This window comes from Aspergillus heteromorphus (genome assembly GCF_003184545.1).
Source record: "Aspergillus heteromorphus CBS 117.55 chromosome Unknown BO70scaffold_1, whole genome shotgun sequence".
NCBI classification, from domain to species: Eukaryota; Fungi; Ascomycota; class Eurotiomycetes; order Eurotiales; family Aspergillaceae; genus Aspergillus; species Aspergillus heteromorphus.
In genome coordinates, this window is record NW_020290406.1 from 1511028 (window position 1) to 1532053 (window position 21026).

The 21026-nt window shown below is 55.4% G+C and overlaps 8 protein-coding genes across 8 annotated transcripts; 3 read left to right on the plus strand and 5 right to left on the minus strand.

Moving 5' to 3' along the window:
- Window positions 1–20: 20 nt before the first annotated feature.
- BO70DRAFT_11041 (uncharacterized protein) lies at window positions 21–787 on the minus strand. Its single transcript, XM_025537872.1, has one exon. It carries the CDS (start codon window positions 690–692, stop codon window positions 141–143), a length of 552 nt encoding a protein of 183 aa, XP_025404197.1. The 5' UTR covers window positions 693–787; the 3' UTR covers window positions 21–140.
- On the minus strand, window positions 715–1580 carry BO70DRAFT_348827 (VanZ family protein; the record flags this gene model as incomplete). The annotated part of the gene is made up of 2 exons (XM_025541631.1): window positions 715–1346; window positions 1556–1580. 2 exons carry the CDS (start codon window positions 1578–1580, stop codon window positions 715–717), a joined length of 657 nt encoding a protein of 218 aa, XP_025404198.1.
- Window positions 1581–2317: 737 nt separating this feature from the next.
- On the plus strand, window positions 2318–6104 carry BO70DRAFT_376133 (SAGA histone acetyltransferase complex subunit SPT7; the record flags this gene model as incomplete). Its single annotated transcript, XM_025545114.1, has 5 exons — window positions 2318–3392; window positions 3452–4611; window positions 4693–5381; window positions 5437–6030; window positions 6077–6104. The coding sequence occupies 5 exons, from the start codon at window positions 2318–2320 to the stop codon at window positions 6102–6104; spliced, it is 3546 nt and encodes a 1181-aa protein (XP_025404199.1).
- Window positions 6105–7743: 1639 nt separating this feature from the next.
- Window positions 7744–11126, minus strand: BO70DRAFT_305913 (putative eukaryotic translation initiation factor eIF-2C4). Its single transcript, XM_025540024.1, has 6 exons — window positions 10828–11126; window positions 10657–10769; window positions 10401–10606; window positions 10203–10351; window positions 8318–10154; window positions 7744–8255 (listed from the first exon to the last, which is right to left on the minus strand). Exons 1-6 carry the CDS (start codon window positions 11029–11031, stop codon window positions 8056–8058), a joined length of 2709 nt encoding a protein of 902 aa, XP_025404200.1. The 5' UTR covers window positions 11032–11126; the 3' UTR covers window positions 7744–8055.
- Window positions 11127–12170: 1044 nt separating this feature from the next.
- Window positions 12171–12965, plus strand: BO70DRAFT_11075 (uncharacterized protein). The gene has a single exon (XM_025537875.1). It carries the CDS (start codon window positions 12294–12296, stop codon window positions 12789–12791), a length of 498 nt encoding a protein of 165 aa, XP_025404201.1. The 5' UTR covers window positions 12171–12293; the 3' UTR covers window positions 12792–12965.
- A 579-nt stretch (window positions 12966–13544) lies between these two features.
- On the plus strand, window positions 13545–13868 carry BO70DRAFT_391867 (uncharacterized protein; the record flags this gene model as incomplete). Its single annotated transcript, XM_025546243.1, has 1 exon — window positions 13545–13868. One exon carries the CDS (start codon window positions 13545–13547, stop codon window positions 13866–13868), a length of 324 nt encoding a protein of 107 aa, XP_025404202.1.
- A 1570-nt stretch (window positions 13869–15438) lies between these two features.
- Window positions 15439–17733, minus strand: BO70DRAFT_402473 (anion exchange family protein; the record flags this gene model as incomplete). The annotated part of the gene is made up of 5 exons (XM_025547020.1): window positions 15439–15473; window positions 15826–16545; window positions 16594–17090; window positions 17172–17408; window positions 17549–17733. The coding sequence occupies 5 exons, from the start codon at window positions 17731–17733 to the stop codon at window positions 15439–15441; spliced, it is 1674 nt and encodes a 557-aa protein (XP_025404203.1).
- A 1413-nt stretch (window positions 17734–19146) lies between these two features.
- On the minus strand, window positions 19147–21010 carry bbp (putative zinc knuckle transcription factor/splicing factor MSL5/ZFM1). The gene is made up of 6 exons (XM_025537879.1): window positions 20767–21010; window positions 20471–20684; window positions 20184–20401; window positions 19718–19941; window positions 19291–19666; window positions 19147–19240 (listed from the first exon to the last, which is right to left on the minus strand). Exons 1-5 carry the CDS (start codon window positions 20924–20926, stop codon window positions 19313–19315), a joined length of 1170 nt encoding a protein of 389 aa, XP_025404204.1. The 5' UTR covers window positions 20927–21010; the 3' UTR covers window positions 19147–19240; window positions 19291–19312.
- Window positions 21011–21026: the final 16 nt, after the last annotated feature.

The following is a 21026-nucleotide window of genomic DNA, read 5'->3' on the forward strand; positions in this document are numbered from 1 at the left end:
AGAGAACTTCAAAAAAAAAAAAAAAAACAAGGAGCAAAAAAGCGGCAACTCGAAACTCCGGTCATGTCATGTCATGTCATGTCGGGCGTGTCATGTATGACAAGGGAAAGATAAGGCGAGGTAAGATCGTGGCAAGTGGATTAGGTAGATAGGTAGGTAGGTAGGTAGGTAGGTAAGGAATTACTTTTTGTTTCTTTTGCGTAGCGTAACGTAGCGTAGTAGACATCGTTGGAGTGGATTGGATGGGACAGGACCGCCAGTAATAGAGATTGTGGATTGAGGGTTGTGGGACAGGGTGAGATGCTAGATGAGAAGTTTGGAAGGAAGGAAGGAAGGGGGGTTGGATTGGAGAATATCGGATCAGTCGTGGAGGGGCGTGCGATTGTGGGTGGTGAGCGAGCGAGTAGGAGAAGATTGGAGGGGAGGTTGGTTATAATGGAGATGATGAGTGGGGGTTGGTTGGGGAATCGAGTACGTGGTGTGTGTGGCATGGCACAGCATGGCGTGTCTCTCGCCCTCATTCTGTCTCTCTCTCGTTCTCTCTCGGGGTATTCCCGCGTCCGCTTTGTGTAGCGGAGATGGAGAGTAGACATCCAAGAAAGACAGAAAGAAGAGAGACGACGGGTGGAGGTAACAGAGTGAGTATGTAGGGTGGGTAGATAGATAGATAGATAGATAGATAGAATGGACATCAATCATCGATCAATCAATCAATCAATCACTCCGCTTCTTCCCATCCGATCCATGAAGTCCCGCCTCACCCGGCGATGAGCGTTTCGAGTCCTCCGCCGCCGCCGCCCCAGCCAAATCATCCGGTCCATCCTCGGTATCCCAATTATCGACGGCATTTTCATCCCAATTATCGACCTCCTGTTCGAGATTCATGACACCCGACTCCTGCGGCCCGAGACCCTCCTCCTCGTCATCATGGAGATGGCCCAATTCGACATCGTTGTCGGCGCCGTCACCGCCGAGGGAGCCGAAGCGGGCCTTGCGGCGACGACTCAGCATGCGGCGGTGGTACCAGCTGCAGAGCCCAACGGCGCCGAGACTGCCGACGATGTTGGCGAGGAGGTCGAAGGGGTCGAAGGCGCGGCCGTTGGGGAGGATGCCCTGGACGATCTCGGAGCCGATGCCGAGGATCAGCGTGCAGACGAGCAGGGTGAGGTGCAGGGTGCGGCGGCGGGTGGTGTCGAAGACCCAGTAGAAGACCAGGGTCAGGAGGAAGAAGGTGACGACGTGGAGGAACTTGTCATTGGGTTGGAGTTGGGACGGGATGGTGGGTGATGTGCTGTGGGGGAGCAGCCCGATGTAGGCGGCGAGGATGAGGAGGAAGAGAAAGGCGCCTGGGGTGGGAGGTCAGTGGGTTCGATAGCGGGGGATGAGATGGATATGATTGATGGGTGAGAAGGGAAGGGGATGGTGGGTGGGGTGTAATGTGTGTCCTCGAGATTGAGGCCCAGTTCTCCGTTTTGTCTCACGATGCTTTCTTTCTTTGGGGATTGAGGCTGTTGGGATAGGATGGGGGCGGATCGGGGAGGAGAGGAAGACATACCCGCGAAAGGATATCGGATTCGCATGCTGGGCGAGTTGGTCGGAGGAAGACGGGGGGAGTTGGGGGGGGGGGGGGGGCGAGGGGTGGTTGAGGGAGGGCAAGAGGAGTGCTAGGAAGATGAAGCCATTGATGGACGATGGATGGATGGATGATGCCATGTCAGGTGTGGTGTGTATCGTATACGCGGATCTTACCGTACCGTCACGATCGAGGCCTGGGGCAGCCCGAGGCCTCAGGCTCCCCGGGCGTAGATCGAGTTGGTCGCGATGCCTTGATGCGATCGATGCCAGAACACCAACAACACCTCCCCGGTTTTGCAGCATTCCACCCCACGACGAGGAGCGTGGGAGGTTGAGTTGCCTGCTGTTCTTAGACGGTGCTATTCTCTCTTTTCCCCAGCCTCCCTCTTCCTCCACATTAGGTATTACTACCACTACTACAGTACGACTACTACAGTACTCCCGAACTGCGCGGTTGGTCTGAAACCTGCGGCCGGCGTTCCGCCTTCACGCTCGACTTCACCTCATCCGTTCGCGCTGCGACCCTCGTAAAGAAGCCCTCGCTTCTGCATCACTTTTCCACCCCCCCGCCATCACTTGGCTCCCTCAAATCATCGTCCCGCACTTCCTCCCGCCCTGCCCTTGGCCTCTATGTCTTTTTCCGCGCCCCAGATCCTCCCCGCGCGCTCCAGCTGGACCTGATCTCAACCGTGGAGGACGAGCCCCCCTCGCCCACCCCCAGAACCGGGGTTTTGGAGCGAGCATGTCGCTCGGACACCACCACGCCGGCCTCCCCCCCGGCCACCTGCGTCCTCCCGACGATCTCCACGACGCGCGGTCCATCAATGGCTATAGCAGGTTCCTGTCCGGCTCCCGAACCCCCCAGATGCGCGCCTCGGCCGATGCCGACGGATCTCACGCGGGCGGTCTGATATCAGATGCCGATATTGCAGGCGACGAGGACCCGCGCATCCCCATGTTCCGCGAACTGTACAAGCGCAGCGAGGCGCAGATTAATACCCTCTTTGCCAACCAGAAGTCCGCCGAGGACGCTCGCCGCGCGGCCGTCGCCGACTCCGAGGAGCCCCAGACAAAGACCCAACGCGCCGACGAACCCGCTCCGCCCCCGGCGCCCCCCAAAAAGCCCGCCAGGAAGCTGGACGATGACGACTATGACGAGTATGACGACGAGGACGAGGACGAGGAGGCTCCCTCCCCTCCCAAGCCCAAGTCCCTCGGCCCGTCCCAGGAAGCCAGTAGCTTCCCGTCGCCCAGTCGCCCGTTCGGCTCCATGTCGCAAGCGCCCGATGCGCAACGCGAGACCAAGAAGGAGACGTTGGAGGACATCCGCAAGAAACTAGAGGAAGACAAGAAGGCAACCGAAGAGGCCGCCCGAAGAAGCTTCCACACGCTCTTTTATACACTAGAGAACGATAGAGACGCCATGCTGGACCAGCAGCGGCTAGAGGAGTCAGAGCGACAGGTCGAGGCGGAGATGTCGGGCCAGGCGAACGCGGGCAACAATGCGAACCCCAATGCCACTGGCTATGGATCCCTGAGTAGCGCGAACCTGGGCGCCTCGAGCCTGACCCTGAAAAACCTGATCGCAAGAATCGACATGAAGCGGACGATGGTCCAGGCGTCCGATGCCGAGCTTCGCAGTTTGATGAGCGAGGTCCGCAAGAACCGGAGTAAATGGGCCAGCGAGGACAAGATCGGCCAGGAGGAGCTTTATGAAGCTGCGGAGAAGGTGCTCAGTGAGCTCAAGGCAATGACCGAGCATTCCACTGCGTTTTTGACTCGAGTCAACAAGCGCGACGCGCCCGATTACTATACAAGTGAGGCACCCTGACCCACGAGAGAGGAACGTGTCTGTTGTTGCTGACCCCCGCACTAGTCATCAAGCATCCCATGGACCTCGGAACCATGACCAAGAAGCTCAAGGCGCTGCAGTACAAGTCGAAGCAGGAATTCGTCGATGACATCAACCTCATCTGGTCCAATTGTTTCAAGTACAACACCAACCCGGAGCACTTTCTGCGCAAGCATGCCTTGTACATGAAGAAAGAGACGGAGAAACTCGTCCCCCTCATTCCGGAAATCGTCATCCGGGACCGCGCGGAAGTCGAGGCGGAGGAGCGAAGACTGCAGATGGCGGAACTCGACGGCGCGGAAGAGAGTGACGATGAGCCGATCATGTCGTCCCGAGGCCGAAAAGCCCCGGGCAAATCGTCCTCGAAGAAGGGGACCGCCCCCGTGCGCAACACCCCAAGTGGGTCTGAGCCTCCAGCTCCGGGAGGTCAGAGCCAGGCCTCCCAGCCTCCAGGCCCCGTGCGCTCCGACTCGGATGCTGCTCTGGAGGGGACTCAGAACGGGTTCGCAACGCCGCCTCCGGGCACGCAAACCCCATCCGACCCGGCTGGCGTCGGCGTCGGCGCGGGCCTGCCAGGAAGTCAAGGGGACGCGATGGAAATTGACGGGTTAATAACACCGAGCACTGCACTGAGTGCGTTGCCTGCGTCCGGGGTGGAATTCGAAGACCCCGAGTACAAGGTCTGGAAGCAAGTCACCAAGAAGGATCGCGCTGTCATTGCTGCGGAGAGGCACCGTCTCTTCAAAGGCGACAAGCTCAACTCAGACGAGCCCGCCTTGCTGCGGACCAAGGCCGGCATGCGGCGGTGGATCAGGAACCAGCAGCAGGGCAATGCCGAAGGCGACAAGACGCGTGAGCTGACGGCACAAGGCATGGGTCCGGGCACGGCTGGTGCGACCCTGGCGGAGGGGATCGAGGTGGACGAGGATCGAGTGATCCCCGACTACTACGATGTCATGTCGGCGGTGCCCGACCTGCCTGCCCAGCTGTTCTGGAAGGAAGACTCGGACGGCAACATTGTGGATGCCTCGGAAGAGTTTCTGAGAATCCTCCCCAAGGGCTCATTCACTCAGCCTGATAGCAAACTGGCGCGGAAGATGGATGCCAACATGCGGCAAATGCAGGAGACCCGGAAAGTGTGCTCCAAGGTCGGCATTGTCAAGCAGATGCAGCTGCAGTCCCAGGTAAGCCATCTCTCTCTCTCTCTCTCTCTCTCTCTCTCTCTCTCTCTCTGCTGGCAACATCTGTTGGCTAACCCTCCACAGATGTACCAGAATCAGTTCCAGAAATACCAGCCGGAGCCGTTTGTCGAGCTGGACGTGCCAGCCCATGTGATGAACGACGGGGGTCCTGTCATCGCTCCCTGGGTCTGCCGGGCGGCCTTGCAGCGATCCGTGGCGAAGATCTTCTACCACACCGGCTTTGAAGAGTATCAGCCGTCGGCGCTGGAGGCAGTCACGGACGTGGCCTCGGACTTCTTCCAGAAGATCGGCGAGACCTTGAAGTCATACATGGAGATCCCCAAAGTCCCCGCCACCGAGACGGCGGTCGAAGCTACAACTGCGCCGCAGTGGAAGCGGGCCTATACGGAGCCGGAAATCGTTCTGCACACCCTCGCGTCCGTGGGTATCGACGTCGAGGGGCTGGAATCCTACATCAAAGACGACGTGGAGCGGCTGGGCACGAAGCTGTCCACCGTCCACGACCGTCTGCGGTCGTTGCTTTCCGAGCTCCTGCGACCAGCCCTCGCCGACGGCGGCGAGGACGGGTCCAGCGCCTTCCACGACGGCAGCGAGCAGTTTGTCGGGGGCGATTTCGCCGAGGACATCGACGAGGACTTCTTCGGGTTCAAGGAGCTGGGGCTGGACCGCGAGTTTGGCCTGGCGACCCTCAGCGTGCCGCTCCATCTCCTGCAGAACCGCATGTACAACGCCGCCCAGGCCCAGAACACCAGGTATGTATTGCATCTACCCTCTGCCCGACCTCGACCCATACTGATGGATCCGCAGCGCTGCACAGACCGTCACTCTCTTCTCCCCGCCCGCTCCATACCCGCGCATCTCCGCCGAGACTCTCCCGTCGCAGATCGGCCTGGTCCAAGGCTTCTTCCACTCGAAGCTCCAGGCAAACAACAACGAGCCCCTGGTGGAAGACCTCGAGCTGCCGCCGAAGCAACGCCCCATGGCCACCCGGCCTCGTCTGCCCGCGTCCGGCAAGATCCCGCCCCCCTCGGCGCCCTCTGGCCCGACCACCAGCCCGCAGAAGCGACCCATGCCTGCCTCCGCGTCCGCCCCACAAGCGGGCAAGTCCGGCGGCGAGCCCAGCAAGAAGAAGCTCAAGAAGAACAGCGGCGTCGCCCAGGGCGCGGACGGCGAGGACGCGGCGGATGGCACGAAGGCCCCCCCAACCCGAAGGCCACCGCGGCCACCACTACGGCTGCCGACCCCTCAGCCGGCACGACCGGCGACGCGAGCATCAAAGTCGAAGGCGAAGGCGAGGGCGAGGGCGCGGCGGCGGACAGCAGCGCGGCTGCAGAGGCCTCCAAAAGTAACGACAGCGCCGCGGCCCTCCCGAACGGGATGGCGGACGAAGCGTGATGATGTGTATGTGTATGACCATCTTATCTTGCCTTGGTATATCGTTTTACAGCCGGTGGGACCTGGTACTGGGTCGGTGAGGAGCACAGCACACTTCGGAGGCTTGGTTTGGTTGGTTCTTTTGTATTATTGTAGCATTTTCTTTCCTTTTTCTCTTTTTTTCTTCCTTCTTTCTTCCTTCTTTCTTCCTTCTTGCTTCCCTTTTTCTTTCTTCCCTGATTTACTTTACACTATTCCCTTTCTTTCGTCATTGTCTTCTTTTCAGTATATTTATCCTTTTTTTTTTTTTTCTCTTTCTTTCTTTCTTTCTCTCGCCATCTTCCCCAAACACCTCATGTCTATCTACATTCCTCCGTATTTACCTATCTACCTCCCTCCCTCCCTCCCCTCCCCCTTTCCTCTTCTTTCTTCCGTCTGTCTTTTCTCCACCTCAAAAACAAACGAGATAGTGTGCGATACGCAGTCATCAGTCAGTCCCCAGGCCAAGCAGAGAGAACATTAAGTAAGTGAATGAGTGAGTGGTGTGTCTAGTCTAGTCTAGTCTAGTCTAGTCTAGTCTGTCCTGTCTACAGCAAGCGAAAGAATTGAATCATGATATTTTAGTTCCATTTAACCTTTTTTTTTTTTTTTTTTTTTTTTCTTTTCTTTGCCAGGTACGGAGTAGGTATAGCAGTTACTGTAGGTAAAGAGGGACAGACAGGAGATGGGATGGATGGTGTAAGGTGACACCCGTCGTCATATGCGCCGTCCTTCTGGGCCGAGGCGATGGGAAATTCTCCGAGGGTGGAGCGTATCGTATGCATGCATGCATGGATGCATGCATACATGGGCTGGATGGTTTGCTTGCTGTATCTATCTATCTATCTACCGTATGGGGTGGGGTGGGGTCGGTCAATCGGTGAGTATGGATGGATGGATGGATGCCATCGTTCCAAGGCAGGCCTGGCATCTCTCTCTCTCTCTCTCTCTCTGTCTTGGCTAGACACACCACCACCATCACCATCACTACTATCTACCAGCCAGCAAACGAGATCAGCCACCCGTCCACCATCAAACTAACAACTCTTTCACTCGTCCTTGCCAAGTCCCAGTCCCAGGCCAATCAATCAATCATCATCATCATCATCATCATCATCAAACTACTTTGTTTTTGTACGCAACAGACAAACGACCCTGTCCTTGCCTGTCTGTGCTTACCTGTACACCTGTACACGTCTTGTACCCCCCCTCCCCCCCCCGCATGTAATGTTTCAATGTGTCTGTCTATGCAAACAATGATGGAAAGATCTCTTCTAGTACTCTCCTCTATCGCGCATCCTGCAAACGGCCCCTTCCCACTCCTATACTTCCCACGCCCTGCATCCATACAGACCAAATACCTACTTACCCACTATCTGTCTAATATCTACTCCGTATGTATCATATACTTGACTTGTCTCGTCTGCCTGATGCCGCGTGCCGTCTGCATGGCTCCGCTACGGGGAGAGGGTGGGAGCATAGCATTTCTGTCGGTTTGGCTTCGTACGATATACTCGTCCTATTTTTTGGGTTCCTTCTTTCGGTTTGTCGGTCGGTAACGGACATCTCTCGGCTTGGGCTGGCCGTCTGTCCTACAGAATTGGTCTGGGGTCCCTTCGGGATCTACAAACGGGATGCTCACGTTTCCAAGTCGTCCCTGTCGCACGCTACGCTACTGTAAGCCGGGTAGGCTAACTAAAGCATCGATTCAACTAACTAAAGCTCAATTAATCTCAAATTGCAACTCGCACCCCACGGAAAGCCACCTCTGTTCTGGCCTGCACTGCCCTGTCGTCCAGATCCATCCGCCCCGGAGGCAGTCGGTTCCGGTCAACTAGGCTATGCTACCTGATCTGAGGACGTGCGATCCGTAGCTCGAGCCGGACTAGCAAGGAAAACATCGCAGGATAACATAGCAAGGAAAAAAAAGCCAGACTGGATGTACTGGACGTGACGGGATAGCAACAAAGGAAATACGCTCCAAGTTCTCTCCACCCTCCGCAGTCGCGCTGCCTAGATGAACCACATGGTGAACGGAAGGCGGTTGTGATTCTTGCCGAAAATGGGGAGCAGGGTAGGATCGACCGGACGGTTCTTCGGCTTGGGGTTGGTCAATTTGATGATGGCGCCGCTCTGGGGACCCGAGCTAGCAGGGACGTCCTCGTGCGAACGAGCGCGGTTGGAAATCAGGTGCGCATAGTAAATCGCCGGGTCTGCATCGTCCCGCAGGTTAGCCAAGTCACACTCAAACGAAAGACGGGCGATGGGAACTTACACAGGGAGACCGAAGTGGTCGAGCGCATGTACTGATAGCAGTGGTCATAGATCATATTCTGCAATTCATGCGGCTTGTGACCGATCTGGTCGAGGATGACATGGTAATGCACGGGACGTGCGGTACCCTGGAGAGCAATGTGAGAATAGAGAAGGAAATCCCAGTCATGCGGACTGGTTACATCCCGCTCGATCAGGATTCCAGGCACCGGGTTGCCATTCTTATCAGAACTCACGCGGTCTCCGACCTTGGGGAACGCTCGAATATGGTGACGCTTGTTCGCCACGACGACGGTGAACTTGCCCTTCCACTGATCCTTCGTCAGCTTCATGAAGATGGCCTTCATATCAAAGACCTCCTGCTCGAGCACGGCCTGGTGCTGGCCACCAGAAACCCCATCGCGGAAGTAATAGACATTGGTGGGGACTGCTCCCTGGTTGACGGTAGACATCCACTCACGAACGAGCGGAGTCAGCATGTGCTCGATGTTCGAGCGTGCAATAATCTCTTGCCTGTCTCCATTGGCCTCGCAAGCGCCCCAGTAAGCTCCACCAAACGAGTCCATGCAAACCGACATGGCCGCCATGGAAGGTGACCACACCCCCATGGGAGGATGGGTCACATCTGCACCGATAATCATTGACGCAGGTCGCAGGGCTGCACCGCTGGTCTTCGTCACCACACGAGAAGTGCATCCGCCAAGCTTTGCGTTCACCTTCATCAAAACGTTGGAGTGGTACTGCGGGTTGCCCTTGGCCACATGAGCCGACTGCAGCACCTGCGAAGGCACACCCCAGCGGCAGTCACACGACTTCTTGATACGCGTGTAAGTGAACGAATTCTTGTCCGGGACAATGACGAGGAGCAGCTGCGGCGCCGTGTGATGCTTGGCTCCGGCGGCGTTGAATAGCCTCTTGATCGCGTCGCCGATGTCTTCCTTCAGTTCCAGGATGATCGGGCGCTGAGTGACGGTACCGCCATGGCCGGTGTAAGTCTTCATGAACGTATCAGCAAAAGTCTGCACCTGCTTCAAGTTGATCGCATTGCGCTTTCCGGGGAAAAAACCGATACCCCAGAGCTCAAGTGCCCTCTTATTGGGCTGGTAGAATTTCTTGCCGCGCAGATCCCAGCGACCGGCAGTTCCAGGGGAAATGCGCTGGTTTCCACCAAACTGAATGTCAGGACTCGGGAGAAGGCGAGCCTTCGACTTGATCATGGTGTTATCGATTTGAAGACCGAAATTCTGCAGCACAGGGTCGTGGGCATGGTCGAGCAGTGCCTTTGACTTCATAATAGAGCTCAGTCTCTCGGCCGGACGAGACGCCGCAAATTTGATCATCAAAGAAGTTTGCCATTCGTTCAACTTCCAAGGATAACGCTGCATGCCCTCGATGTTGAGGACCTCCATGGGATAGACGACACCCTTCTTGGTCATCTCAACCATGGGGAGGGCCCAGTCGTTCAGGTGAACGTTGTATCTGCTCCTGAAGTATTCTTCGATGCTCATCTTGGTAACTTTGCCGGTAGCCTTGTCCTTGTAATCGATCTTGTACTGGCGGGCATTGCCGTTGATGAGACCCTTGACGGTAAAAATGGTACCCATGACAGGGCAACCGCGATAGTAGGGTGTCACAGTCAGCTTGCGCAGGCGCTTGTGGACTTCATAGAAGGTGTCGGACTCGGTCACTCCACCATAGCCGTCATCCTTAGCCCTGAGGAGGGAGACAAGATGCTGATGGTCTCTAGCATCCGTGACGGCCATTGCGGCTCCGGTCAAGCTGGTGCGAGCCCAGAAGCAGGTGTTCGAGACGTCAACATTGACGATCAGGCCGCGTTTCTGCAGCAGTGGTTAGATTAGGCTGCCAACAGGAGAGGAAAGACTCACAAGGGCGGGTCGAATGGCCTGGTACACGCCCTTGAAGGCGAGCACACCATTGCCAATGTCCGCCTGATCGGCCTTCAGATCAAAGTATGAACGTTTGATAGCATGGAACTTGGACGACGGATGCTCCCGCAGAACGTGGTCCAAGAAGTCTATAGCCGTTGGCTCATATCTTGCACTTTGGACAAAGGAAGCACTCACTTAGGGCCTCCAGGACAGGGTCTTCGAAGGAAGTGCGCCCCTGGAGCCACGAATTGAGAACTGCCAAGTTGACCTGTCGAGTGGGGCGAACCACCAGGCGGAAGACATTTGTGACCTTGCCATCCTTGTCGACTCTGCCGCCCTCACGTCCCGCTTCAATGTCAAGATCGACAAACTGGTTGAACTCCGGGTACGAGATCATCGACCTGCCCTGGGTCAGTAATGGTTTCTTCGAGATGCACACTGCGGGACTTACCATGCAAGCTTCTGGCCGTCGTACACAATGCTCTTGAGCGCCTTCTTTCGAACCTTCGAGTCCCAGACCTTCTTGTGGACAATAGCCTTCTCCGTACCCTGTCCAATCAAGACCTATGCACCATGTCAGCGAACAGGTACGTCCATGCTGGGGGGTTGGGGGGTCACTCACATCATACTGATAGATGATGCGGTTGGGGAACTTGGTGATCGGATAGGCATTCAACTGCATGTCAACCTCCTTTCCGGTGGTGTTAAAACCCGGGCGAGGGACAGTCTCGACGGGGATATTGTACTTGACCAGCTCGTCAGCATCCCGCAAACGAAGGTGGCGGAGCCCCCCCTCCAACTTGTGAATCTGTTCTATATTTTCCATGATAAAAGAACAGACGCAACAGGAAAGCCTTGAATGGATTTGTGTGAAATTGGGTAGCAGAAATCAGATAGTGGGAAAAAGGAAATGGGTGGTGGGGGAAGAAGAGGAAGAGGGAGGATGGAAGAGGAGGAGGGGGTTTAAATAATTGATAAAGCTGAGGGATTTGCATGCTGTGAAGCATGCCCATGGTGCCAGTGATAGTCCAACAAGGAGATGAATATCGGCTTCCAACATCAATGGTCGATTGGAAGAGGTGAATCGCTGCAACCTGGTGGCGGAGCGCGTTTGATTCATAGGCAGGGTGAATATTTTCGGTGGAAATGATGAAGAGGCCACCGGTGAAGAAGCATCTTGAGGATGTAATACAAAGAAGACAAGGGATTGTGTCCGGTGAAGCCATCCAAGAAGTAGTTAATGGAGTGGGGGGGGATCAATGACTGGACGATAGCGCAGGAGAGGGGAGGAGGGGGGCAAGTCGAGGGAATACATGAACTCGGATGGGCCTTAATCCCCGAAGGGAGCGCAGGGTCCAGACCATTACACAACATGATGCAGGGCGAACGACGGCGGCCGAAGTCGCCAGCTCGAAGATCCAATCCGGAGAGCACACTTACCAGGTGGTTTATGTTAAATGCCGAAAATGGCAGATCGACATTCCGACACATGTCGGTTTTCAGTTTCGGCCGATCCAAGGCTGGGTCCCTCAGGGGAGCCTCATCCTTGCTGGTCATGTTGACGGTTCCAGACTCGTCTGCGTGGATTATGGGTTTAAAACGGGATTGTGGTTGCTTAGTGGTGTTGTCTCCCGGGAGACGACAGCTGGTGAAGAGAGTTAAGAGGAAGACGCGTGGGTGTGTGGGTGTTTAGGTGGAGGAGTGTGAAGGAGGGTGGGAGAGGAGAGGTAGGAAGAGGATGAGAGAGTAGAGAGGAGAGGTTAAATAGGTGGAGAGAGGCGAGAACGCCTAGGGAGAGGTGAGAGGGCGATGAGAAGGGATTGAACGCGGGCGAAGGCGAGGTGAGATCTGATATGATGGAGGAGGAAATAAAAATGAGAGGAGGAGGAGGAGGGGACGCGCCGGGGGAGGGGGGGGGGGGGGGAGGAGGAGGAGGAGGGGGCAGTAACACGTCCGGGTCAACAGGTCAACAACGCGCGTGGTTGTCCAGAAGAGGAAGGCGCGAGGGACAACGGCCTCTCGTTCCTTCCCAATTCGGTGGGTGCGTCGGCTGGGGGTTCCATGCGGGGATTGAACTGATTGGCGAGGATGGTTGGAGGAGGAAGTGAGGCTATACGGAATGGATGGGAGGAGAGATACGACTCGGAGGGTGGTGTTGACCCTCAGATCAACTTGCCGGTTCGTATCAGCTGCAAGTCTTTTCCGCGCAAGCCATCCGATGAGCCCTCGAAGCTCTCCATACGCCGCTACTCTCAGTCTTGGATGATCTGTATTGCTTCATCTATCTACTTCAATGCCTCGGGCATGTCAAGACGGGCAGACAGTATGCGACTACGATATCCGATTCTATCAGGATGTGTGGAGTATACCGGACGACCGGCCTGCTTTCCCGTGGTTTGTTTTGATCCCTGCGAAGCAACCAGCGGTGTCTTCATTTCTGGTGGATGGAACCATCTGGACCGCAACGTCAACATGCCCGGTGGCTCTGGGACGGAACCAGGTGCACTGGGGGGGGGGATGTCGATCCCCCATTCCCCCATGCAGGCAATGAGCCCCCAGGAGATGGGGTATAACAGAACAATCTAGACAAAATTTCAAGGCCGGGGAGGCTACGAATCCAATCCCTACAGGTTCATTCTATACAGATGACACCATGCAACCCAACCATCCAACCCATGGATTGAACCAGAGCAAGTTCCAAGGCAAAAATATACGCCAACGCACAAACGATCGGCATAGATTCATCGGTATATACCAGACCCATGAGTGCCACATCCCAGGATGAACATGAACCTAGATGATTCCCTTTCTTTATTCCCTACCTGCGATGAGTCCACCCAGAAGTAACCTCGAGCAGCAATTTGCCACCCCGGCGTGAAGGATCCCAAGACTGAGTGATGGAAAGTCTCCTTCACGGAAGAACTTGGCCAAGTTCATTGGTTTCCGGATCCTGCAGCGTAAAGCGCCTCCAATTGCCCCCTCCTCCTCTCTTCCTCTCCCCCACTCCTCTCCTCCTCTCGGATTCCATTGCAGTCCTCTTCTATCTTCCTGACAGCTCCAGACCGTGATTTGCGCCTTCAAACTACCCCAATGGGTAACCCAAGCTCGCTATATCAAGCGCCCGCTAGGTCATGACCTTCCAATTGGAGGGTCGATCAAGATATCAGTATGATATTCTCTCTCTCTCTGTTGCCTGTCTCCTTCCACAGCTACTGATATGTGTCTTGTTCCATCTAGATCGTCTCCAGCCAGGCTGAATAATATCCACCAAGCGTTCCGAAATAGACCTGACCATAATGAACCAAAAAGCCCTGGATATAGTCAGAGAACTCTGCTTGCATGAAGAAGAGAAACCACCATGGCGACACACTCCGCCAAACCACGTATCCCACCCGCAAAACGCAAAACGCAAGACGCAAGACGCAAGACGCAAGACGCAAGACGCATCCCCGAAGCCATAACCACAACTTGGTAAAGAACCAAGCCGACAACATGGCCATCCTCGCCAAGAAATGGGAGACCCGGCAGTCGCGGTGGATTATCTGGGCCTCGGCCCGTTTATTCGACTTCCTACGAGTCAGCGATTACGCTCTTTTCCTAGTGAACACTATCCTACCAGTTAGCCCGTCATGTCTAACTTCGAGAGGTAATCTGGGGGGTTAATGCTTCCTCCTCGCGGCGAGGAGTGTATGCATGTTCCAGTTTGCAGTATGCCATCCTGGGATGTTGGGACAGAAGTGCAATAACTGCTTCTATCATGGAGATATCATTGTCTATAGCCTATCTGCAGTGTTGAGATACAACGGACAGGAAAGCGTCAAGTAGAAGACAAAAGACGCATCTGCGAAGCCATAACCGGTCTTCCGGGGCAAGAACCATGCGACAACTCCAGCTATGGACAGAAAGCCTATCTGTCGGCCTATCAACCTGAGTCCCAATCTTCTGAGCACTGCCGGCGCTCGCTCCTGGTAGAGAAACCAGCACCACACGGCATCAGAATGTTTCCGTGCAGGGTATTTCCAGAATATAAATAAAAAACGCCACTCCCAATCCACAGGAGATACCGGGTCCTCTTCTGGACTGCATCAGAGAATGCGTCCAGGAAGCCAAGACCAGGCCAGGCCAAGCCGGCGTGCATCAACGGTGATGTCGTGAACGATAACCACCCAACGAGCCATGTTCAAACTGCGCAGAACAATGATCCTCTGGTATGCGTATCGAGTCGAGATTGCTGTCTGCGGAATGGAGTCGACTCGCACTGCCTCGGGCTGTATAGGGTCGGCCCGGACAAAAGCTGCTACTTTGACGATTTTCTGAGGCACGTCCAGCGAACCGGACGGACGGTTCACACCTTCGATTCCGATATGTGGTGTTGAACACTGTCATCGGGACATTAGAGTGTTCAGATTGGTCGCTGGAAGGTATCATCTCTTCATCAAACACTCCACTTTCCTCTTCTACTGGTCCGTTGCGACTGGAACACCGAATTCCAAAAGAGCTACCGGTTAAATCTGAAGTCTTCGGCACGATCTATCCATCCTCATTTGAAGCACCACTCCGACATGCTTGCGCAGGCAGGCAGACCTCCAACCTCGAGTAATTAGCTTTGCCAGGGAAGCGCCGGACCGGGCCAGGCCTGGCACTCTAGTTGTACTAGACTTTGAGTCTTTCTTAACCCACCACACAGCGATGGAGCGTGGCGTTGGTTTTTACCATCTACCATCTCCATCTCCACCTACACAGAGTCCAGAAATGAACAGACTTGTACTTTTGCTTTGCTGGCGATGGGATGGATGGGATGGGATTTATCGTTGTATCACTATTGCGCTATCTAGCTGGTGTCGTGAGACTACTTATTATTATTTAAGATCTAGGATCTAAAACGTATTTTATATTATATGTTTATAAACTCTACATCATGAGAGTTGACTAACTGTCCTCGTATCTGTCCTACAGACCTACTTCTCTCTCTCTCTCTCTCTCTCTCTCTCATCTATAGCCTTGGTCTATAACCCATATATAGTAGCCAACATGGTGTATAACCCCTATATAGTAGCCAACATGATGTATAACCCCAAGATTGACAGACAGACAGACAGACAGACAGACAGAAAGAAAGAAAGAGGGATAGACATTCTCATCTCCACCATTAAATCAAACCAACCCATCCATCCATCCGTCCATCATCTATCCCAAAAGGGTTAAATAAGAATCTTATCTAGATGAATCATATCTACATCTCCAGGTTCAGATCGCGGACAGTAACACCTAAGCACTCAGTCAATCAATCAGTCACTATAGTTATACCAGTACCACCCACAGAACCAAAAAAAATAAAAATAAAAAAAAATAAAAAAGATATACACACCTAACTTAACCCGACCATATCCAAATCCAATATATCCTATATCCAGGCTGGATTATTACTCCCCACTGACCACACTTCGTCTCCTCACACCAGTACCAGTACCAGTATCAGCCCCGCCCCCCCGCCCCATCCTCTGCATATCATATGCATCTCCCCTCTCCAGATCATCATCGACCACATCACCTTCACTATCGTCTCTCCGGCCAAGAACCTCCCCTCCAATCCCATGCTCATCCCCATTTTCATCCGTACCACTCCCACTCCCACTCTCACTCCCCCCATGCGCCCCCCCCACACTCCGCATAACAAACTCCCCGGCAGTCGGCGCATCCAACACCCCCAACTCCTCCCTGCCAAACCACCCCGGAAAAAGGAGGACCCGAACGGGGACCAACGCCAGAATGATGACGGGGAAACCAATCGCCGCAATCGTCTGCGTGATGGCAAAGGTCGCGCCGAAGCCGACCAACTCCACGACAACAAAGGCCCAGACGGCCCGGCGGCGTTTGAGGCGTTTGAGCGGGTTGGAGATGGGGGTGAGGGCGCGGTCTTGGGCGAGGAAGAGGAGTTTGTGGGTGATGCCGTTGGATTGCAGGGCTTGGACGCCCATGATGAAGAAGAGGCCGGCGAGGACGGATTGGGGGATGAGGTGGAGGACGAGGAGGAGGGGGCCGGTCATGGTGCCGAGGGTGAGGAGGCCCTGGGTGAAGTTGGAGAGGCGTTGTTCGACGACGTGCGAGGTTGTTCGCACCGTTTTGCCTTTGTTGGTGTCGGCGGTGTCGGGGAGGTCGAGGGTCACGCAGAGAGCGGAGGTGTGGAAGGGGGCTTGCGGGATGAGGCCGTTGGGGAAGGGGATGCCCAGCAGGCCCGAGACGAAGGTTGTTAGGCCCAGGAGGAAGAAGTCCCAGTGGAAGCCCGCGGGTTTGCGCAAGGGGAATTCGGTACCTTGGGCGATCAGGGAGGATACTTTGTCTGGTTAGTGATGTTTTTTTTTTCTTCCTATAGGGGGGCAGGTAATACCGTTATGATCGAAATAGAACAGAATCGTCAACAGCACGGCGAACGGAATCGCCAAAAACACATCCCCCACACTGATATCCCAGAACTGCACCAACCAGCCCCGATCGGCCGTCGGAAAGAAGGCCTTGCTGGTCGGCAGGCGCGCGACCTCGACCTCCCGCATATGGCCGATATGGACGAAGCCCGTGAAGAAGATGATGGTCAGCGGGGTGCCGTAGTCCTCGAGGAACTTGCGGATCTGACGCGTGAACAGACTGCTGTTGCCCAGCTCGCCGCAGATCCAGCCGCCCATGAGCACCAGCAGGGCGACCATGATGCTGAGATAGGCGGAGGTCTCGCCGGCGGAGCCCCACTGGCGGGTGAGGACCTGGATGCCCTTCTGCAGGTAGATGAAGGCGACGTAGAAGCCGAAGATGTCGCAGGAGAAGCGGGTGACGTAGGTGAGGCCGTTGCAGGCGTTGGTGATGGCGAGGAGCCAGTGCATGATGAGGGACCATCTGTCTGGTCAGCGTAGTTTCTTTGATTCGAGAAAGCCGCAGCATCAGAGAGAGAAACAAAAAAAGATACAGCAAACTTACATCCCGATCCAACACATAAACGCCAAATAATTCGTGCCGCGACTCGCAATGATATCATAGACGGTATAATTAAACACGGTAATCGGGCCGGTGACGCCCACAATGACCAAGGGCTGGGCAGCAAAGAGCGAGAAGACGACGGCGGCCAACACCGAGGCCAGGAGGACTTCGTTGACGCCGTAGCTCTGGTTGGTTTTCTCGAACATGTCGAGGGAGAAGGCCAGTGCGGGGAGGATACTACACGCGATGCAACCCAACCCATGTAATGTCAGTGGACCTAGTATTTCGGAGGCATCTCTTTCTCTTCCAGGCATAACCGAAGGAAAGCCAGCCTGAAAAGAAGCGAAGGGAAACGGGAAACGGGAAACGAAACTCACTTGGCAAAATACATATACACCGTGGCCGGCACGACGCGATAATCCCAGGCATCGGTCCAATCACTCCAGTAGTAGGGGATGCGGCGCTGGACGTCCCTTCGCATGCCGCGGAAGAGATGGACTTTGTACCATTTTTCTGCTTGACCAGGACCGGAACCGGAACCAGAGGACTGTTCTCTCTGCATATTGGGGTTCGATCTGTTTCTGCTCCTTATGCTTCGTAAACCACCCCTGCTATCTGCCCGGGAAGGGATATTTTGCTCTTTGTGTTCGTGGTGCTGTGGTTGAACCCGAGAGAGATCTCCGTAATTCTGCTGGACCGCATTTCCACTTCCCTGCGTATCATCCCTACCCCCATCCCCAACGGAAAGGGAGGAGAGGGAAGCGGGTGGCTGCATAGTCTATAATCTATGGTGCAGGGGAAATCAAGAAAAGCAAACACGGATGTCGATGTCAGATTGGAAGGGGGGAAAGTAAAAAGGCAAACTGCCGAAGGGCTCGGCGGAGCAGCCGAGCCGGAGTGACTGAACTCTGGGGAAATAATGATGGAAGGTGGAGCCGGACACTAACCAACAGTACCAGAGAATATTATTCTTCAAGAAAAATAAAAAAAAAGTGAGAAGAGGAGAGGAGAGGAAAGAAATAAAATAAATAAAATAAATCCATGATGGGTGTTCTGATTATCCGACTTTCTATATTTCTTACGGGAAATAAGAATCTGTCTGACTCATTGACTCTACAGTGTAACTACAGTCCACTCTACATTCTACATCAGTCGCAGGGCAGCCATGCAGATACCCCTGCAGCGCCCGGATGCTCATACCCACGCCCATACCAAGATCAAGTCTACTCGACTCGACTCATACGCAAGCAAGGCCATAGCCATAGCCATAGTCATATCCATAGCCAAGTAAGAACTAACTAATACATAGAGAATTCCAGATTCGCCGGCAGACCCGACAATTCCACCCCCAGGCAGACGCATCCCATCATCAATTTACCGGACCATTCCACCGGCCTTCGTTAAGGATCGATTAGTAACATGCACAACTTTTCCGACCGTCGCCTCTAAGCCGGGGGAGGAGGGGGAGGGGGCTGGTCGCTGGGAGGCTGTATCCAGTTCGTTAGCAGTGGTTTCGGTTTTAAGATGCAAAGAAAAATACATACCGGAGGCGGGGGTCCCTCGCCAGGAGGAGGGGGAGGAGGACTGCCCGAGCCGTAGTACGAGGGCATGCCCGGGGGCGGCGGAGGCGCTCCCAGACCCGGAGGAGCTCCCGGCGCGCCCATGCCAGGGTACGAGGCATATCCTCCGTATCCGTACGCCTGCCCACCAGGCGGCGGCGGCGGGGCCTGCTGCTGCTGGTGCCAGGGAGCAGCCGCTCCGGGAGCACCCCCAGGAGCACCGTAGCCACCGCCGTAGCCACCGTGCGAACCGTAGCCGTAGTCGCCGCCGCCGCCACCGCGGGGGCCCTGCGCCGCCCATGGAGGGGGACCGCCGTGGTCGCGGGAGCCGTAGTCGTCCCGGCGGTCGCGGCCGCGCTGTTGCCAGGGGGCGACGTCGCTGGGAGGAGGTCCGCGCTGCCAGGGCTTCGCATCCCGGTCGTCGTACCCTTGGTCGGGGCCAGCCTCGATCCGACGAGGGACGTGACCGTCTTCGCCGGGGGCGCCGCCAGACAGTTCATTCATGAGTTGCTATCGAGGTTAGTGTCACATTCGACAGACCCTACCAGACAAAGACTTACCTCCATCTCGCGGTCAACGGCGTCACCACCGCCAATGGCCCGGGGCCCGCGCTGGCCGAAGCCGCCGTTGTTGTTGCGCCAGTCGGAGCCGCGCTGGCGGTCGGGACAATCGCGAGCCATGTGGCCGGCGTTGCCACAGACACGACAGATGATGTTGGCGGTGAAGTTGCGCTGCTCGGGGCAGTCGTACTTGCGGTGACCGATTTGGCCGCCTGAAGTTATTAGCCACGTATATTAGAAGGGGGGAGAAAGAAAGAGAAAACTCACAGTTCTGGCAAGCCTGGTTCTCGTCGTCACGGAGAGTACCGTTCAGCGCAGCCAGCTCACGCAGCTGGTTCCGCTTGAGCTCGTTCTGACCCTCGGGGATGGAGGCGGCCTGTCTGCGGTTAGCACGGATCGCTCAGCGAAGAAGTTCCAGCCGACATACCGTCTCGATGACATTGTGCACCAGCTTCTTCGCCTTGTTAACCTTCTCCTCGGTATCTGCCATGATCAAACAGTGAAGATCCTCCTCCTGGTTGCTGGCGTGGGCGGCGTCAGAGCGACCCTTTCCTTCCTTGACGGAGCCCTTGCCACGGATCGCGATCTTCGCGCCGGACTCGGTCTCCATCTTCTTGAGGGTGTTTCCACGGGGTCCTATGAGTAAGCCAACTTGAAAAGGTAGCAGAGAGCTAAGTGTTAGTGCACGCTGTTTCAGAAGGATTTGAGAGTGAGTGAGCGGGGGAAGGAGAGCAAAACGGAGCAATGTGCAATGCAACATCAAGCAGCAAGGGTTAGCAAGAAGCGAGCTGGAGAAGGACGACGCGAGACGTCTTCATCAGAAGCCCGGCTCGAGCAACAGAGTAGGAATACAGAAGAACAACGGTTAGGAGTTAGAGGGTTAGTTATCATACTGAAGTTAATCTCTGGATAGTCATTCACAGGCACGTAGACCTTCTCCTGGGTCTTAGTAGGGCGCCTGTAGTCAGAGGGCGGGTGGTAGTTAGGGATGGTCTTCATGGCCTTCTCGACGAGCTTGTGGCGCTCATCCTCGAGGCGCTTCCGATACCGGTACTCTCTAGTGTTTACACGTCTGCCAAAGTTATCGTACTGGGGGGGAGGAGAGGGAGATCTGTCCGAGTTAGCGGTGAGCTCATGGCATCATAAAAAAAGAAAAAGAAAAAGAAAAGGAGCAGCCTACCTATCGCCATCCGCCGGAACCACATCATTGATTCTCAGCTTCTGACTGATCTCCTCGATGCGCAGATGCAAGGTATACGCCTCCAGCTGTTCATTGGTGAAGTTTGCCATGATCATGGTGGGCAAGCCCATGAGACCAGCGGCCTTATTCTCCTGCGCATCGCCCCAGCGGTTGCGCTTCTTGCGCTTCTTGACGCCATCGACGGGGGGTTCAGCTAGAGATGATTAAATATCAGCAGAGTCCACTGTGTAGAGACGTCCTCCCTCTGAGTACGAACGAAAGAAAGAAAGACTCACCACGAACAGGGCTCCTCCCACGCTTGTAGCCGCTATCGCCGGCCGCGGAGGCGGGTGTCGCGGTGCGGCTGTCGTCGTCCGGACCGTCATCGCCTCCAAACCGTCTCCGGCCCAGAGGGATGTTGTTGGAGCCGGTGATACCCTGGTTCCGCCAGGCCATGATGACGGGGAGGACTGTGAGTTGTTAATGGGGTTGATGGGCGAGCGAGCAAGCAAGATGGTCTCGGGTCGGGATGAGGAGAGGCGACGGCAGCGACAAA

Bases quoted from the DNA above. Each gene is read 5' to 3' on its own strand.
- BO70DRAFT_11041 (XM_025537872.1), bottom strand. From the start codon at position 692: ATGTCCATTCTATCTATCTATCTATCTATCTATCTACCCACCCTACAT.
- BO70DRAFT_305913 (XM_025540024.1), bottom strand. From the start codon at position 11,031: ATGGAAAATATAGAACAGATTCACAAGTTGGAGGGGGGGCTCCGCCAC. The intron at 10,352-10,400 runs GTGAGTGCTTCC...CAACGGCTATAG, and splicing joins CCCTGTCCTGGAGGCCCTAA to ACTTCTTGGACCACGTTCTG. The intron at 10,155-10,202 runs GTGAGTCTTTCC...CCACTGCTGCAG, and splicing joins AGGCCATTCGACCCGCCCTT to AAACGCGGCCTGATCGTCAA.
- BO70DRAFT_11075 (XM_025537875.1), top strand. From the start codon at position 12,294: ATGGTTGGAGGAGGAAGTGAGGCTATACGGAATGGATGGGAGGAGAGA.
- bbp (XM_025537879.1), bottom strand. From the start codon at position 20,926: ATGGCCTGGCGGAACCAGGGTATCACCGGCTCCAACAACATCCCTCTG. The intron at 20,402-20,470 runs GTAGGCTGCTCC...TAACTCGGACAG, and splicing joins GTTCCGGCGGATGGCGATAG to ATCTCCCTCTCCTCCCCCCC. The intron at 19,667-19,717 runs GTATGTCGGCTG...AACCGCAGACAG, and splicing joins TGCACAATGTCATCGAGACG to GCCGCCTCCATCCCCGAGGG.